The sequence below is a fragment of the Anomaloglossus baeobatrachus genome, chromosome 3 (assembly GCF_048569485.1).
Source record: "Anomaloglossus baeobatrachus isolate aAnoBae1 chromosome 3, aAnoBae1.hap1, whole genome shotgun sequence".
NCBI lineage: Eukaryota > Metazoa > Chordata > Amphibia > Anura > Aromobatidae > Anomaloglossus > Anomaloglossus baeobatrachus.
In genome coordinates, this window is record NC_134355.1 from 649798128 (window position 1) to 649818304 (window position 20177).

At 40.9% G+C, this 20177-nt stretch overlaps 1 protein-coding gene across 1 annotated transcript; it reads right to left on the reverse strand.

The window, feature by feature from the left end:
- Window positions 1-225: 225 nt before the first annotated feature.
- LOC142297353 (hatching enzyme 1.2-like) lies at window positions 226-19439 on the reverse strand. Its single transcript, XM_075341584.1, has 11 exons — window positions 19344-19439; window positions 19155-19176; window positions 18537-18596; window positions 15016-15150; window positions 12102-12219; window positions 10266-10444; window positions 10018-10099; window positions 5996-6123; window positions 5787-5899; window positions 3672-3882; window positions 226-248 (listed from the first exon to the last, which is right to left on the reverse strand). Exons 1-11 carry the CDS (start codon window positions 19437-19439, stop codon window positions 226-228), a joined length of 1167 nt encoding a protein of 388 aa, XP_075197699.1.
- Window positions 19440-20177: the final 738 nt, after the last annotated feature.

Consider the following 20177-nt stretch of genomic DNA (forward strand, 5'->3'; position numbering starts at 1 on the left):
TTACGAATCAGTCGAAAAAGAATAGTTACTATTTCCCCATCACTAATGAGGACATCTGTTTCCAAAATACTCAGCATATTATTACAACAATAAGGAAAGATTTAATATATGTTGCAATTTCGATAATATATTTCTATAACAATATAGAACACAAAGGATTGAAATGGATTGAACAAAAGTATCTTTATCCTTCCCGTTACGTGCTGGTGCCTTTCACGGATGATTTTAAATCCTGTAGTTTGTAGCCACTGAAAGGTAAAGAACATAAATAATTAGAAACTGTAAATTATTACAAGTCAAGATGTTTTTGCTTTCTTTTTTTGTGTGTGGCTTTTTGGGGCTTTCTTTGGGTAGAATCCAGTTTTCTACTTAATTTGCCCTTTGTATGGTCTAATCCTCTAGAAAATATAGTTTCAGTGGCCACTTATCTCTGGTGGATTTGTAGACTTCTATGGTGGGTCTAATGTTATACTATTATTATTTATTATTAGTATAGCTCCATTTATTCTATGATGCTATATATTTGAAAAGGGTATACATAAAAAAAAAAAGTACAATATCATGAACAATACAAAGCACAGACTGGTACAGGAGGAGAGAGGACCCTGCCCATGAGGGCTCACAGTCTACAGGAGGAGAGAGAACCCTGACCGCAAGGGATCACAGTCTACAGGAGGAGAGAGAACCCTGACTGCGAGGGCTCACAGTCTACAGGAAGAGATGGGACCCTGCCCGCGAGGGCTCACAGTCTACAGGAAGAGAGAGGACCCTGCCCGCGAGTGCTTACAGTCTACAGGAGGAGAGAGGACCCTGCCCGCGAGGGCTCACAGTCTACAGGAGGAGAGAGGAGCCTGCACACAAGGGTTCACAATCTACAGGAAGAGAGAGGACCCTGCCCCCGAGGGCTCAGTCTTTTAGGGACTGAAATGATGCCAGAAGAAATTATTCTGAGGACAACCCCCCATCTATACAGAACCTGTGTGGGAGAACTTTTGAATGTATTATAAATGCAGCTGTTAAATTAGGGTAGGATGATGGGGGGAGCTTCTGATGGTTAACCCCTGATTGTGCACTTGTCACTTTGTATTTGGTCTGCACATGGCACTTTAACTGGGCCTGTATGCTCTTTTAATGTGATTTGCTGGTGGGAGTTCTCCTCTTAAATAAATACAGTCAAGTAGTTTTTTATATAATTTGGAGGTTTGTTTGTACTCCCTTCTTCCATTCACAGATACTTGTACCATCCTTTCATGTGCTTTTGGCCCATACCATTATCTATTATTCTGTGCATGGTCATCTGTTACCCTCATGTCTGCTTTTATTCTTGTGTGTCACTTTTAAGTCTTAATAAATGAACTTTTGCACCATTAAACTCGGCTTGTTCCTCCTGTTTTATTATGTATTATAAATGCAGCTGGCAAATTAATTTACCCTTTAAAATCAGGGCTGTGGAGTCGGAGCTCATTTTGGTGGAGTCGGAGTCGGTATAAAATGCACCGACTCCGACTCCTAAAATATATAATAAATTGGGGACAGTAGTGCAATGCAGAATGTGCTGAATATTTTACTAAATAATAACATTTAGTATAATGCTTATATTTAAGTGAAAAATGTATTGTAGTACAATGTGAACATTAGACATTTAATTATTTTTATGATACAATAATCAAGATATTTGTATAGAACATAAAATACATTTATTGGAATACAACTTTAGAACACAAAAAACTAATACATTGTGAATATGTAATACAATATGTAATAATATATATATATATATATATATATATACACATACACACACAAGATATATATGTAATCTACTGTATGTTACATAGTGTATTACATATTTACAATTTATTACAGTTTTTTGTGTTCTAAAGTTGTATTCCATTAAATATATTTTATGTTCTATCCAAATATCTTGATTATTGTATCATAAAAATTATTGAATGTCTGATGTTCACATACACATGTTCATGTATTACAATACATTTTTCACCTACGTATAAGCAATATATGTAGGAGTCGGAGTCGGTGCAAGAGAAATTGAGGAGTCGGAGTCGAAGGTTTGGTTTACCGACTCCACAGCCCTGTTTAAAATTAGCTCAATTTGGTAAAAAAAAAAATATTTTGACTACTTTTAAGAGAGACAAAGGTCCAATGCACCAAAGCAATTGCGCCAGTATTCTGGTGTAAATTGCTTTGAAAATTCAGAAAATTTGTATGACTTTTGGCATTTAAACCCAAAAATGGGGCAAGTCGTTCAATTCATGTAGAACTGTGGCACTCCTTACAGCAGAAAATCTTACTCCAATCAGGGACTGTAGTTAGATCTCTGGTGTGGAGCATGGAGATGCACACTTCTTATTACATGCTCCTGATTCGTAAAGAAATTCACCTTTTAATAAATCAGGAGTTTCAGACTACAGCATGCCCCCTCACCATGACTGGTGAGAAATTCACCAATTTTGATGAATTAGGGATTAAAGTAGGTAAAAACATAAGATAGGTGATGGATATAGACTGATGGCCTACTGCCAGTGATTTCGGAACAATTTTAGAGTTGTGTGACTTGTGCAAAAGGGGAATCACTAGTCACTGACTACTTTTCTATGCACATGGACTATATATTATGGATAGATCCAGCCGAAAATGATCAAATTTCTATGGGCAACTGAGGAAAAAAGCAAAACTAACCATAGACAATAGATTATTATTAATTTGTATGGCACATAGCATAGAGTTCCTTAAAGTGAACCTGTCACCAGGTTTTTCCCTTATGAGCTGCGGCCACCACCGGTAAGCCTCTATATACAGCATTCTAGAATACTGGATAAAAGAGCCCAGGTCTCTCTATAAACGTAAAAAACACCTTTATAATACTCACCTGAGGCACGGTCCAGTTCGATGAGTGTCGCTGCTCTCACTCCGGCACCTCCTCCATCTTGTCCAATCACCATCCTCCTGCACAGCCCTGTGTGCATGACTCATCCTGCGTCACTTAGTGAGCCTTCATTGTGCTTCTGGGCATGCGCACTTTGATCTGTCTGGCTGAGAGCAGATCAAAGTATCAGCTCATGCGCAGGCGTTCTTTGACCTTTTCTCGTGCCTGCGCATTACAGTACTTTTCTCTGGCCTCAGCAGGGCAGATCAAAGTATGCATGCGCAGGAGCGCAATGGAGGCCTCTGTATGGATGATGCCGGACACAACATGCACACCGGGCAGGGCAGGAGGACAGTGATCAGAAAAGATGGAGGAGGTGCCGGACCAAGAGCAGCAACACCCATCGCACCCCCTAGGTGAGTATTATAAAGGTGTTTTTTAGGTTATACAGAGCGGCCTGGGCTCTTATATACAGCATTTTAGAATACTATATATAAGGGCTCACTGGTGGTGGCCGCAGCTCATAAGGGGAAAACCAGGTGACCGATTCTCTTTAATATCTGTAAGTTGGTCACCACAAGGATCAACAAGTTGAATTGTCACCTCTGTGCCGGAGGTGTTTGGCCGCCCTCTACTGAAATAACACAAACGTTTAGTGAAGCAGAATATGCTAGATAATTGGTTAGGCTGAGCCAAATATTGAAATTAATCAGGGATTCGGAGACATTAATTTTCCATTGACTTAATATTTTTGGACATTTCAGGATCAATGTTAAACACTTACCAGTGACATAAGAGGCTGTAAATTTACTCAGCATGGAACCGGCTGAGCTCACAAACTCTACAAGCATGCTACGCCTTGATGAAAGCAGAGGTAAGATGGGCCCAGACCCGCAGATCCTCTCCAGCAGGACAGGTGATGATTTAGTGAGACCATCATAGACTTTTACATAGTCAGTAGAAGCGATATTAAGTAAGCCAAACTGCAATAAAATCTGGAACAAAACCAAACAGCGCCATTAGTTTGGATCAATAACATTTTTTTTTACCAAAAATATCTAATTTTTACATTCAATTTGTCCAAAAATAAAGACAGGGTCTTATATTATTTTTTCCTCTGAAAGATTGGCTAGGGCTTAAATTCAGTGGATGGTTAAACAATCTACATTTATTCTTGAGCAAAAAATAAAAAAAATAAAAATCAACATATATTCAAATATAACAATATTCGGGCCTAGACAATATAACCTGGTTTGGAGCATGTTGTCAAAACGGTTGTATGGCCCCCCCCTTTATAATTATGCACAAGTACAGTCTGGGAATAAACTCCTACAGTATATAAACCTGTGCGTAACCACAAATTGGAGTCCTATATTCTTATATTTAAAATACAGAATCCATTATTGATACAATTAAACATGAAATCACGATATGTAATAAAATACACTGAGAGGAGGTATACCCAAGGAATTGGAGATGTAAGTTCAATCAGTATGCAAAATATACATGGACTCATATATGACATAGATTGCTAGTTTATATGAAGGAGTAAAATATTTTAAAACCTGACACAAAGGTCAGTGTATTGCCATGTCATATGTGGCTTAAATTAAATATAAAGCAGAAATTATGTGAGGTCAACAACACTGTGTACAATAAATAATAGTATATCAAAACAATTTATATTTTCTAATATAATCATGTCATCACACACACTGCACATACAGTACATACCAGCCTGTCTATTCTTGAAGCTGCTAGACTCCTGCAGTTAAAGGACCTTTGGTGATATCATGGTCATATGACTTTGATGTCACCAAAGGTCCTTAAGCAGTCTTAAAGGGAACCTGTCAGGTGCAATATGCACCCAGAACCACGAGCAGCTCTGGGTGTGTATTGCTAATCCCTGCCTAACTGTCCCTGTATACACTAGCATAGATAAAGGGATCTTTAGAAAAAGTGTTTCTAAAGATCTTTTATCTTATGCTAATGTTCGAGGGGACTAATGCCCTGGGCGTTATATTCCCCGACTTGTCCACCCTCTAATCATGTTAGTACGCCCACAGGGGCGCACTAACATGCTAGTCAATGCAGTGTCACCAGCGGTGACGCGCGTACCTCTATCCGCGGTGAATGCAGAGCTGATGTCCCGGCACTTCCCGTCATACGCAGTAGATCTGCCTGAAGCCGGGATGCATACACCTGGCTTCATACTGAGCATGACCAGAAGTACCTTCAGAAGCACGATCACATCGAACACAGGTATGCGCATCAGCGCTGGTGACGTTGCATTGAATAGGATGTTAGGACGCCCCTGTGGGCGAACTAACATGATTAGAGGGCGGACTAGTTGGGGGGATATAATGCCCTTGCGACTAGTCCCTGTGCTTATTAGCATAAGGTAAAAAATCTTTTGAAATATTTTTTTCTAAAGATCTCTTTATCTATCCTAGTGTATTCAGGTATTGCCAGGCAGGGATTAGCAATATGCACCCAGAACTGCTCGTGGTGCTGGGTGCATTAGGGGACCTGACAAGTTCCCTTTAATCTCAGAATAGAAATGCTGGGAAGCCCTAATAAAGTGAAGGCCCTGAAAAATTGACCAGTTTTCCCCACCTTCCACCAGCTATGCATATCAGCCTGTCTCCTTTTCAGTTCCTATAGACTTGTGCAGTTAAGGGATCTTTGGTGATATCAATTGAAATACTGGGGACCCCTAGGCAATTCACCGGTTCTCCCCAAACTCCAGTCCTGACTGTACCTAGGGCTTATTTTTTTGTGTAGGGCTTATATTTCAAGCATACTCCAAAAATCCTGTAAAATCATGCTAGGGCTTATTTTTGGAGTAGATCTTATTTTTGGGAAAACACTGTATTTTTTCTGTATTCATGGACTTTACCTTGTTGCTTGGAACTTGAATAAGCCACAGGCAGTTTCCACCACCTTGGTTTGCCGCGGAACTATCTCCGGAAAAAGATCCTGAGGCCGTCACCAACTTTACTCTGCAAATATCTATTTGTAGTGATATAAATTGATATTTATAAGAATAAATAACAGAGATAAGAAGAATAAGGATCTTAGAGACGACATCAAGCAAAGAAAACTTACTGCAGGCATAGTTGGCATTAATTTTCATCACGTCCAGATTACTCATTCCCGATCTCTGTCCGATGGGCACATTAGGGTTAGGTTTTGGAACTATAGTAGACAAAGAGTCCCTTAGAGAAAAAGCAAACCTATAGAGAGAATGGATAAATATGTATTGCCTTAGTAATGGGATTGTAGACTTACAGGTTGTCAAAAATGTACAGCTTGATTTTGCTATGGAAAACTATGACCAGTCAAACCAGTCATGAATACATATTTATGTGATACAACATTGCCACAATGTATAATGATCAGATATTGGATGTATTGAGTAAGCTGTATATATATGCTATGTTTTGAATACAAGGATCAGAAGAACATTGAGCTTCTCCCGGATAGAGACATGTCTCTGTGTGGTCATTTCTCCTGATTCATCTGCGCAGTTCTGATTTGGAATCCTCCTCTGAGACCCTGAGGGAGACCCCCTGGAGGTCTCCCCCAACAGAATCAGCAAACTTATCTGGTGATCTATAGCCAGTTTAAAGGGGTTGACATATTAAGTGATTTTTCCTCCTAGAGACACCCCTCTAATAGACATTGTGAAGAACCAAGAGAATACTTGGCTTAGCAGGCTGAGGCTATGTCCTAACTTCAGCTGTAATACAAATAGAGTTGAACATAATGGTGGCGCAGGGAACCACTAGATTCCTCCTCCGCTGTTCAGTCAATGCAGAAACTAAAGTTTCTGCCTTGTGAAATTCTCTATTTCTAAAGGTCCTTGCTGGTCGTTCATTATCTGCATAGACTGAACAAGTAGTAGGGATCCAAAATGCAGTGGAGATGAGGAACTGGTGAGGGCCATTTGCGACTAAAGTGAGAGAAATTTCCAGCTCCCGGCTGGGAACAAGGGGAGGCTCCATTCTAGTGAGATGTTCTGTGGCCGAAACCTCGCCCACCCAAGTGAAACCTGGCCCCTTATTGCTTTAATTGACTGTCTGCAAGTAGGCATGGTTTCAATCATGGGTGTGTGTGGTTTTGACAGCATTGACTTCATCATAAATATGTGTTCATGTGGGGTGAACACATTTTTTTTAATAGCGATAAATTTAGGACCAAAGTGCCATATCTTTTGGTGAGTGGAGCCAAGTGACCAGATCACCAAAGAAAGCTGGACTGATTATCACTATGAGGAACTGGACACAAGCAAATTAGTGCGTTTTAGTTGAGCTGTGTATGTTTGATGTAGCAGGGCTATCTGTACACTAAAAGGTGTATCATCCTGCATGGGTACACTAACATGCTTCACTAGGAGCAATATTTCTGTGTGTGCATACAGAAGATGTTGAGCATGGAGTTAAAGTACTGGCTTTGTGTAAAATAAAAATTGAAGATGAGCAGTATGTGTCCTTCTTTCTTGTCTTTCAAGGTTAAGGGTATGCATATGACTGGAAGGCTGCCAAGCTTGTGACAGTAGAATAGCACAAACTCTGTTCAGACCATAAAACATGGAAGTCTGATTTTGGTTTAAAGTGAACCAGTCAGGTGCAATATGCACCCAGAGCCACGAGCAGTTTTGGGTGTGTGACGCCCTGGCAAAACCAGGTAGTCACAAAAAGAGTTAATCCTCCTTGGCACCAACACAGTCCCCACACAAATATACACCAGCCAATCAGGCCCTACTCACCCCCTCCCCAGGAAAATGGGAGGGAGCGAGAGGAGCTTAGGAAGTGCAGTGAGTTTTAGTTTCAGTTTGTGTTGTAGTCAGTGAAGAGCTGACAGGAGAAGCTTGGAGCTCCCTGGAGAAGGTGGTAGTCGGGGTTGTAGCCCTGGACTACCGGACTAGGTGGCGGTGACGGCCACAGGCGACGGAAATCCGGTCACGGGGAACCTGAGGCGACCGGGACAGGGTTGTAGCCCGCCGATGCTGAGAGAGGGAATCCGGTCCGGAGGCCGTTCAAGCAGACTAGTCCAGACAGGAAAGAGACAGACTGAGAGTGTGGAAGGAAGGGCCCCTGGCTGTATATCTGGCTGTGGGACCCGAAGACACCCGCCAAAGGTGACCGGCCATTGGCAATTTGGTTTACAAAAGGACTCTGTGTTTATTGACTCCACACATCAGTGCAGCCTCATCCAACACCACGACTACCAACTGTAAGTGTCCTATTTCCTGCCGCCTAGAGACTGCTCCCTGCAATCCCTCACCATTCTCTGGGCCCCGGGACTACACCTCCTCTACCCGTGTAGGGGATCCCACCTTGCTACCCCGTTCCATCAGCCCCAGGCACCCACATACAAGGCAGCGGCGGTGTCACCATCAGCCACAGGCACCCACATACAAGGCAGCGGTGGTGTCACTCATCGCAACCCAAGGATAGTGTCACAGACAATCCCCTGTAAATATCCCTTTTCACTCGTGGGCGACGGACGGCTGCGCAAGCCCCGGATCTGGCTGCCACTCGTGCCACAGCCACCGCCCAGATCCGAGTGCCTCGAGCGGCCCCCCGGTTGTGATCTGTCCCCTGCCCGCGACAGGTGCACATTGTTAATCCCTGCCTAACCGTCCCTGTATACACTAGCATAGATAAAGAGATCTTTAGAAAAAGTATTTCTACAGATATTTTATCTTATGCTAATGAGCACAGGGACTAGTCCCAAGGGCGTTACTATCCCTGACTAGCCGTCCTCTTATCATGTTAGTACGCCCACAGGGGTGTGCTAACATTCAATGCAGTGTCACCAGCGGTGATGCGTGTACCTGTGTCCGTGGTGAATGCTGAGTTGAATGCCTAGCACATCTGGTCATGCGCATGAACACCCGGCTTCATACCGCGCATTACCGGAAGTGCAGGGCATTCACCTTAGCCTTCACCGCGGACACAGGTACACGCATCACCACTGGTGACACTACATTGAATATTATGTTAGCACGCCCCTGTGGGTGTACTAACATCATAAAAGGGCAACTAGTCGGGGAAAGTAACGCCCTCATGACTAGTCCCCTCGCTCATTAGCATAAGATAAAAGATCTTTACTAGGGATGATCGAATACTTCGATTATCCGGCTTCGCGAATATTTTCCAAATACCTCGCCGCTATTCGACTATTCAATGCGCAATGTAAGTCTATGGGAAGCCCGAATAGTTGTTATTCGGGTTTCCCATAGACTTACATTGTGCATCGAATATTCGCGAATAGTCGAATAGCAGCGAGGTATTCGGAAAATATTCGCGAAGCTAGATAATTGAAGTATTCGATCATCCCTAATCTTTACAAATACTTTTTCTAAAGATCTCTTTATCTATGCTAGCGTATACAGGGACGGTTAGGCAGGGATTAATAATAAGCACCCAGAACTGTTCATGGTTCTGGATGCATATTGCACCTGACAGGTTCCTTTTAAAGCTTCATTCAGAAAACCGTATATTACGGCCTGAGTCCATGACTTGAAGATTGAACGTGGGTCTCATACCCCAACCTAACAGTCTCATATATTCCTCTGAGACCTTTGAGTTCGGGTTAGGAAAACAGAGCAAACTCTATGCCTCGTGGTCCATGCTCGGACTGTAAAGCACAGATTTCTGAATTTGACCTAAAGCCTCATTGAGACTTTGACTTGAGGACTCAACGTGGGTCTCCTAACCAGAGTTTAGTCTCCTATGAGTTTGTTGAGTTTGGGTTAGTCTGGGAATCATGGTTCGTACTGAGCCCAGAAATAACCAGAATATTTTCCAATAACGACGACCAGTGATAACCATTTTATGACCAGTTATTAATTTAGTGGTCACAATATGACTGCTATGATTTCTCATAGATTGTGTCTGCCACCCATCTCTCAGATCTGAATGTGGCTCTCAAAATAAAAAGTTTGGGGACCACTGTTTAGTGAACACCTCTAAAAAGACAATGAAATCTTGACTTTTAGAGGTTCGGTATTGCAAAATTTGTCAAGTTTTTTTTTTACTAGAAACATTTATGACAGTGTAATTGGAAATAACAGTATAGCAAGAAAGGTTCAACAAAGAACATCTCTCATCTGGACTTACCTGTGATAATGCATCACCGATGTATAATCATAGGGGAGGTTGAAGGTGTTTCCATCAGCCATGTCAAAATTACTATAGCTAGCTGGAGGAGAAGAAAATGATGATATTACATATTAATACAACCAAAACTAAGGATTAAGATTAAGGATAGCAGGTTCTCTATAGAGGCAATGAGTGGGATTACGTATGAGGATCATGCAACCAATGTCTAAAGAGGGTTGACCGCCAACATTTGGAAAACGTCTCACCTTCATCCATGTTCTGCCACAAAATGTCAATGTAGTCATCCCTGTCCAGTCTGGTATGTTCATGGTAGAAGCCAATATTGTGCATAGCTTCATGTTGTATCACGCCGTACACGATACAGCTCGGACTGGCCAGACTTACTGTCTGCTTGCCTGATTTTTTCCCAATGTAAGACCAGCAACTAGGTATAAGATGTGAATATGAAGATATTATATATATATATATATATATATATATATACTTCTTATTAAAATATTCGAAAAATTTAAACTGTTGTCGGAAGATATTACACATTTATAATATCAGATCCCCCAAAATTCTAGCAAAAACCTTTGTAGATTTTTTTTGTAAAAAACATCAGTGCAAAGCTAAAGTGGACCATTTTATTTTAAATAAAACATAAGAATATAGACATTTAATTGGTATAGTAAATTTAAATAATAATTTTGTGTCTTTGGAAAAATAAAAAAACAGATTTTTTTGGGAATTTCACTAAAAAAATAAATATAAATGATGTATAACTGAGACTTAAAAGTCATGCAAAAAACCCACAATCTCACAGCAATGTCAACAAAAAAAGACAGTTGTTTAGAAAATCATTCTTGAAAATGTTCCCCTTTTTATATATTTGACAATTATTGTTTAATGCAAACAGCATCAAATATAGATAACACATTTAAAGGAACCTGTCATGTAATTGTTTTATGTTAAACCGCCCCCAATGTGTTTTAAATGATGCAATGTGCACCACTAACATGGTTAAAAAAAAAATAAATTCCATGTATTTATCTTAAAAAAAGACCTTATATACTGTACTTAGGTGAATGCAATAAATACTTTTAGTTTCAGTCATCGGGGCGGATCTTTTGCTGAGTTCAGTCACTGTCACTCAATTCACGCAAGATTCTTTTTTGAACTCAGTCACGCCCCCCACATTGTAATTGATGACACCACAGGTCCTTCACCATCACTTCTCTGCTGAGCTCTGCCCATAATGGTCACATGATAGTGACATCATCACAGGTCCTGCACCACCACTTCTCTTTTGCTGATCACCACAGGTCCTTTAATATTACTTCCCTGGTGAGCTCCGCCCATTACGGTCTCATGTTTGTGACATTCCCTTCTTCAATGCTGAGCTCCAGAGTACAGCAGAGGAGAAGTGGTGGTGCAAGAGCTGTGATGTCATGTTCATGTGAAAATAATGGACGGAACTCAGCAGAGAAGTAACAGTAAAAGACATGTGGTGATCAGCAAAAGAGAAGTGGTGGTGCAGGAGCTGTGGTGATGTCACGATCATGTGACCATAATCGTCAGATCAGCAGAGATGAGATAGTAAAGGACCTGTGGTGATCAGCAAAAGAGAAGTGGTGGTGTGTGATCTGTGATGATGTCATGATTATGTGACCATTATGGGCGGAGCCCAGCAGAGAAGTGACAGGGAAGAACCTGTGGTGATCAGCAAAAGAAAAGTGGTGGTACGTGACCTGTGGTGATATCACAATCATGTGACCATTATGGGCAAAGCTCAGCAGAGAAGGACCTGTGGCATCATCAGTTACAATGTGGGGGGGGGGCGTAACTAAGTTAAAAAAAATAATCTTGCCTGAACTTGAGTGACAGTGACTGAACCCAGCAAAAGCTCCACCCCTATGACTGAAACCTAAGGTATTTACTGCATTCACCTAAGCATATCAAGTCTTTTATAAGATATTAGATAAATACATAGAATTTTTTAAACCATGTTGGTGATGCACATTGAATCAATTATCATTCGGGGCGGTTCAATATCAAAAACCGACTTGACAAGTTCCCTTTAAGTGAATATTGGCACTTACCCTGTTCCAGGCTCTATACTGAGATAGTCCGGTTCCGAGTTCCGGTTCACAAACTGCACACAGGTCATCACCTCAAACTCACTCAAGGCTTCATTAATCAGAGATACATCTGATGCCGCTGAAGATGAGAAGAGTTCAGAGTCAGTTTTATAGAATAAGCAAAATCAGGCAGAGCAGTGAACACTGAGCCTTCAGCATGACATATAGGGTCTTTACAGGTTACAGAGAAAGACCCCAGTATGGTTAAGTATGAATGGACCAAAATAAAGAATGGAATATATATTTCTATAAGTTACACAGCAAGGGAGCTTGATGTGGATTTGTCAACAGATTTTCCAATATAAACTGCACACATTATTGAATACTGTAGATTTGTTGTACTTGATGAGATTGGAGTACCCACTTTGAAAATCCATGTTAGAATATTTCTTACATTAACCCATTTACCACCGTGGGCAGAAATATTACGTCCTATGATGTCATAGTCTAATCTCCACCGGCTGCTGCCAGCAGCCGGTGGGGATCCACACACGTCAGCTGATTTGTACTGCTGACATGTGAGCCTTGCAGGCACGAGTGGATTCTGCCTGTGCCTGTTAATTCCTTAAATGGCTCTGTCAAAATGTGACAGAGCCATTTAAATCCCCGCAGAGGTAAATCTGTACTCACTGGGCTCAATTGTCATCGCAATGACGTGATCACTGTGAGCCGATGGTTGTCATGATAGCACAAGGTAATGTGATGACTCTTGGAGCTAGCATGAGTCACTTCCTGTTTCACATGGTTGCTACCAGAGACAAAAGGTGAGTATTTCTGGTGATCACTGTGATCAAAAGAAATGCACAGGCGATCAGACTGCTGATCTTTATAGTCCCCTAGGGGGACTAGTAAAAAAAAAAGTTTTAAATTTAAAAAATTTAAAAAACTAAAAGTTCAAATCACCCCCCATTCGCCCCATTGAAAATTAAAGGGTTAAATAAATAAAAAATATACACATATTTGGGATCGCCATGTTCAGAAATGCCCGATCTATCAAAATATGAAATCAATTAATCTGATCAGTAAACGGCGTAGCAGCAAAAAAATCCAAACACCAAAATTACATGTTTTGGTCGTCACAAATTTTGCGCAAAATGCAATAACAGGCGATCAAAATGTAGCGTCTGCGCAAAATGGTACCACTAAAAACGTCAGCTCGAGACACAAAAAATAAGCCATCAGTGAGCCATAGATCATGAAAAATGAGAACGCTACGGGTTGTGGAAAAAGGCACAAAAAATGCATAATTTTTTTCGACAAACTTCTGATTTTTTTAACCCCTTAGATAAAAGTAAACCTATACATGTTTGATGCCTACGAGCTTGTACTGACTTGAGGCATCACACCCACACATCAGTTTTACCATATAGTGAACACAGTGAATGAAATATCTCAAAATCAATAATGCAATCACACTTTTTTTGCAATTTTTCCACTCTTGGAATTTTTTTGCCATTTTCCAGTACACTATATGGTAAAACTTATGGTTTCATTTAAAAGTGCAACTTGTCCTGCAAAAAAAAAAGCCCTCATATGGCAAGATTGATGGAAAAATAAAAAAGTTATGGCTCTTGGAAGAAGGGGAGCAAAAAAAAATTAAAACGGAAAATCGGGTGAAGGGGTTAAAATGCAAATTGCCTCTTCAGAATGGAAGATGACTTGAACTCTAGTGCCAGCTATTGGAAGTTTCAATCCTAAAAGTCAATGTCGACCCTTAAATCAAACCTTTTCATATGACTTAAAATGTATAAGCCAAACCAGAATCTGAATTTTCAGACACGGTGTTTTGGGATATTGCCCCTTGTCAGTGCAAAGTACAAGATCTGGTTTGGCTAGGTTTAGGATTGCTACTTCCAATAGGTGGCACTAGAGTTAAAATCCTCTTCTTTTCTGAAGAGGCAATTTGCATATAAAAATTCCCAGAGGAGCATGCAAGGCGTATAAGTCTCCTCATACTGGCATGCCAGACTTGGTGTGTCACTCTCCATAAGGAGAAAACTTCCCCTTATATTAAAATGGGCATTTAATTAATCCAGCTATAGAGAGGAAGGTCAAGAGTCCAAGTGTATTTAGTCTCTGGCCACCCAGCCAGATTGACAGCTTCAGCTTTTACTAAGAAGTGTGAGAACTCAACAGCGGGGAGGAGGGACACTGAGGAGCTGTCAATCAGGCTAGGTGGGAGTTGATTCAGCAGCAGGGAAGAGGGACATTGAGGAACTTTCCAACAGGCTATGTGAGAGAGGATTGAGGTTATCCTTTAACCAAGGATGAAACAGTCATTGTCACATGAATTTGTCACATTATAAAGGTTGTCCACTACATTTACATTGATGGAATATCCTTAGGATAGGTCATCAATGTTTGATCTGCTGGGGTCTGATACCCAACCCCTGTGCTGATCAGCTGTTCTCGGTGCCACCAGTGGCAGCAGGCAGCCAGAAATTCTCAGTTCAGGAACTTCCCGTCTTCTGATAGCGACTACAGCTGGGTACTGTATTGATTTAAATATGAGGCAGATGTGCAGTACCCAGCCACGGCCGCGATCAGTTAACGGGGTAGCTCTGAAAATGAGCATTTCTGGCCACCTTCTCTCATCGCCGGCACCAAAAACAGCTAATTGGCGGCGGTGCCGGGTGTTGGACCCCGGCCACTCAAACCTTGATGACCCATCCTAAGGATAGGCCATCAATGTAATAGTGGACAACCTCTTTACAAAATGACATTGAACTGCTTTTGTCTTCGTTGTGACTACTCTACGGATAGTCCATCAATAACAAATTCATGGACAAATAATTACTGTAAGTCATGGAAAATACTATTGATATTACTAGATTTGTTATTCAAAACAATGCCAAAACAAATAGGAGGCCCTTACAGTACTGAGGAGATATGACATACGGTACTGGGACCATTCCATTGGCGTTCTTATTCCACTTGCATGAGGTACATTTTCTAGCATTACGGTTGGCATCCAAGGCTACATCACTTTCTTTCAGCAATGCGCGAATACCTAAGATGGAAAACATGGATATTAGTTCTGATGTTTTTACAATAAATCTTGATTTATAAAATCTACAGGATTGTGTATACAGCTCATATACAAACCTATGTATCTCTATGGTTTTACAAGCTATGTAGTTTCTTCCATTTGTCCCCTTGTTGGTTCACCAGCACAATATATTTTCATTTAGATGTAGCACAAAACTTAAATTTCCCATGGACGTTGGGCCAAACATAGACTACCCCTACATAGAGGGAAGACCCCAACTCCAGATCACCTTAATGAGCTAGACTTTGGAGGACCCGGTCCGTACATCCATTTGAATTACTATCACGTAATATAAATTTCACCTACAGTGGACACTGCAGAGGAAATCGATGACCAGCAAATCTCCTCACAGTCGTTGAGGTTTCAGAAAAAAATCATGTCTTAATTAGAAGCCCCATCAATATTGTGTCATCTACTTTCGATAAATAATTAGTTACATATGATAGGATCTTGTGATATAAGGGGTAAACTTTTCTCCTTGTGGAGACTGATACACTAATCTGGCATGCCAGTGAGGAGACTTATAGCTGAAATGCTTCTCTTGGAAATATGCAAATTGTCTCTTCAGGGAGGAAGAAGACAAACTCTAGTGTCACCTATTGGAGGTAGCAATCCTAATAGTCAAAAGTGACCCTTTAATGAGCCTTGTCATATGTCTTAGGATTTATACCAGATCAGAACCTCAATTTGCAGACACTGGGTTTTGGGGTGATTGCCCCTCGTCAATGCAAAGTATGAGATCTGATCTGGCTGTATGAGAAGCTATAGTGGAGTCTAAGGGGTAAACATTTCTCCTTGCGGAGACTGGCACACCAATCTGGCATGCCAGTGAGGAGACTTTTAGCTACAATGCTTCTCTGGGAAATATGCAAATTGTCTCTTCAGGGAGACGAACTCTAGTGTCACCTATTGGAAGTAGCAATCCTAAAAGTCAAAAGTGACCCTTTATCGAGCCTTATCATAGTATCATAGTTTTTAAGGTTGAAAGGAGACTCTAAGTCCATCTAGTTCAACCCGTAGCCTAACATGTTGATCCAGAGGAAGGCAAAAAAACCCCCAATGTGGCAAACAAGTTCCAATGGGGAAAAAATTTCCTTCCTGACTCCACATCCGGCAATCAGACTAGTTCCCTGGATCAACACCCTGTCATAAAATCTAATATACATAACTGGTAATATTAAATTTTTCAAGAAAGGCATCCAGGCTCTGCTTAAATGTTAGTAGTGAATCACTCATTACAACATCATGTGGCAGAGAGTTCCATAGTCTCACTGCTCGTACAGTAAAGAATCCTCGTCTGTGATTATGATTAAACCTTCTTTCCTCAAGACATAGCAGATGCCCCCGTGTTCCAGTCGCAGGCCTAAGTGTAAAAAGATCTTTGGAAAGGTCTCTGTACTGTCCCCTCATATATTTATACATTGTGATTAGATCCCCCTAAGCCTTCATTTTTCCAAACTAAATAACCCCAAGTTTAATAACCTGTCTTCGTATTGCAGCCCACCCATTCCTCTAATAATCTTGGTCGCTCTTCTCTGCACCCTCTCCAGTTCAGCTATGTCCTTCTTATATATCGGTGACCAGAATTGTACACAGTATTCTAAGTGCGGTCGCACTAGTGACTTGTACAGAGGTAGAACTATATTTTTTTCATGAACACTTATACCTCTTTTAATACATCCCATTATTTTATTAGCCCTGGCAGCAGCTGCCTGACACTGGCCACTAAAGTGAAGTTTACCATCCACCCATACACCCAAGTCTTTTTCTATGTCTGTTTTACCCAGTGTTCTACAATTAAGTACATAATCATAAATGTTATTTCCTCTACCCAAGTTCATGACCTTACATTTATCTACATTAAACTTCAATTGCCACTTCTCAGCCCAATCCTCCAATTTACATAAATCTCCCTGTAATATAAAATTATCCTCCTCTGTATTGATTACCCTGCAGAGTTTAGTATCATCTGCAAATATTGAAATTCTACTCCGCATGCCCCCAACAAGGTCATTTATAAATATGTTGAAAAGAAGCGGGCCCAATACTGACCCCTGTGGTACCCCACTATGAACTGAGACCCAGTCCGAGTACGTACCATTAATAACCATTCTTTGTTTCCTATCACTGAGCCAGTTTTTAACCCAGTTACACATATTTTCCCCTATCCCCATTATTCTCATTTTATGTATCAACCTTTTGTGTGGCACCGTATCAAAAGCTTTTGAAAAGTCCATATACACAACATCCACTGCATTTCCCTGGTCCAGGCTTGAACTTACCTCTTCATAGAAGCTGATCAAATTGGTTTGACAGGATCGATCCCTCATAAACCCATGTTGATACTCTGTCATGAGGTTAATTTTCTTGAGATACTCCAGTATAGCATCTCTCAAGAAACCCTCAAGGATTTTACCAACCGTAGAGGTTAAACTTACCGGCCTATAATTTCCCGGCTCAGTTTTTGTCCCCTTTTTGAATATTGGCACCACATTTGCTATGCGCCAGTCCTGCGGTACCGACCCTGTTATTAAGGAATCTGAGAAGATTAAAAATAATGGTCTATCTATCACAGAACTCAATTCATGTAGTACTCTGGGGTGTAGCCATCCGGCCCCGGAGATTTGTCAACCTTAGTGATTTCGAGGCGGCGGCGTACTTCCTGCTGGGTTAAGCAGGTAATATTCAAGGGTGAATTTATGGTATCACTGGTCATGTCATCTGCTACTGGTCATGTCATCTGCCTTGTCATAAGATTTAGGTTTTATGCCAGATCATAACCTCAATTTGCAGACACTGTGTTTCTGCGTTATTGCCCCTCGTCAGTTCAAAGTATGAGATCTGATTTGGCTGTATGAGAAGCTATAGTGTGGTCTAAGTAGTAAACTTTTCTCCTTGTGGAGACCTGACACACTAAATATAGCATGCCAGTGAGGAGATTTATAGCTGCAATGCTCGTCTGGGAATTATGCAAACTATAGTGCTACATATTAGAAGTAGCAATTCTGAAAGTCAATTTCAACTTGAGGTTCAAATTGAAATTGAGGTTCAAATTGAGCTTTAAGTCTCCTCACTGGCATGCTAGATTGGTGTGTCAATCTCCGTAAGGAGAAAAGGTTACCTCATCTTAGCTTCCCATACAGCCAGGTGAGATCTAATACTTTGCACTGATGAAGGGCAAACACCCCGAAACACCGTGTCTGGAAATTGAGGTCCTGATCTGGCATAAATCAGAAGGCATGTTAAAGGGTCACTTTTGACTTTTGGGCTTGCTATTTCCAGTAGGATGTTGTGAGTTACACGTAGGGATAACTGAAGCAGCACAAGCAGAAAGTCAACACTTTTACCTCTGTTTGCAGCCTGGATGACTTCAAATACCGTGCGGTCCTGGCCAGAATTACTGTCATCTGTAGAGATAAAATTCATGAGCATAAGGAGCCCTAGCTATGAACACAGGATAACGTAACGAGTCCGAACAGATTTGTGGGATTATTAAATCTGATAAGGTGGAAAGTATTTGTCAACGAATATAGTCGTGTACCGTTAAGTGTTGGCCACTTACACTGAAGAGAATCTGAATTGGTCACATATTGAGGGGTAGATCTCATTTTAGGTACAAATTAGCGTCATGTTATGAGGGATGTTATTAAGGCTTCCATCTTGTAAGAAGCCTTAGTAACCTGAATGTAAATCTGAAGCCATTACTGACCTAAACGACATTAGAATAGACCAATAACATTGTCATGTTAGGTCGGAAAACAAATTGTGACCATGGAATCTTATGTTGTCCATTACTTAGGGTCCAGCTATCTATAACACTGGTCCTGTAGATCATGATTCTAAGGTGGTTTTGGGCAGAATTTATTAGGGAAGGGTGGAGGTAAAACACAAATTAATCTTGAATACATCTTTGAGAGATAATACTATATACTGACATTAAAATTCAGAAAATATGGAGAACTTACTCTGAATATAAGGATTATACACCTGTAAGAAGAAGAAAAAAGTAATCATTTGGTCTTAGAAGAAAGTTGAAGACATTTCAGATTGAACCATGAATTATAGTGTGGTACGTACAAGTATTGCATAAAGTTCTAGCCCCCCAAAATTATAAGAAATGTATAAGAAACACAGATGAGTGGATTATGACTTACCGGTCTTGGTAGAACCTGGCCAGCCAAACACAGCAGCAAGGCAAACTTCATCCCTTCCATGGTCTTGTACTTTCTATTTAGTGACTGCTGAGACATCTGTCATACATGCTGTATATAAACCCCCCAAGAGGATGAGAACAGCCAATCCTCACACAGAACCTGACCCTTCACCATGGGTGGTGGTGATGATGGTCCTCGGACCCCTTACTTACACGCTGATTACTCTAATTATATAGTTAGTAATTATATAATCAAAGGGGGTTACAGACTGGTTCCTCAGGGCACCCTTCTGGCACATAAGACGACACTAATTCTAGAAGTTGCACCTAAAGGCTATGGTCTTGTTATATATATTGTATCGGGGTCAGGTTACTCATACTGTATACGTGCTATGTTGAGGCTTGGTTAACACATAAAAACCATTGGATGTTTTTGGCATCCTTTTCTGAATCGAAAGACTTTGCAAAAAAAAATGAAACGCGACTAAAAACCTCAACAGCAATGCTTGAACCCAGTCTACATGGACTACGGGACCAACCAAAGGCAGAATATCACTGCTGATCGATAAACGTCTACAGATCAACGGACATTTTAATGCCTGTTTCCACAGACCGACCAAAGTGATCTATGTGCTCTATACAATCTATATTAGAGCGCCAAGAATGCACAGGCTGTTATAGATCTTTATACCGGACAATGCAACGTCGAGATCGATTATCTTTTCCATTGCGCAAAAATATAATTTCGCCTGATGATTGAGCGTCTTGCGCCTTCATCAGGTGATCGGCAGTTTGTTTACACGGCAAGATAATCGGGAAATTGTATAATTATGCA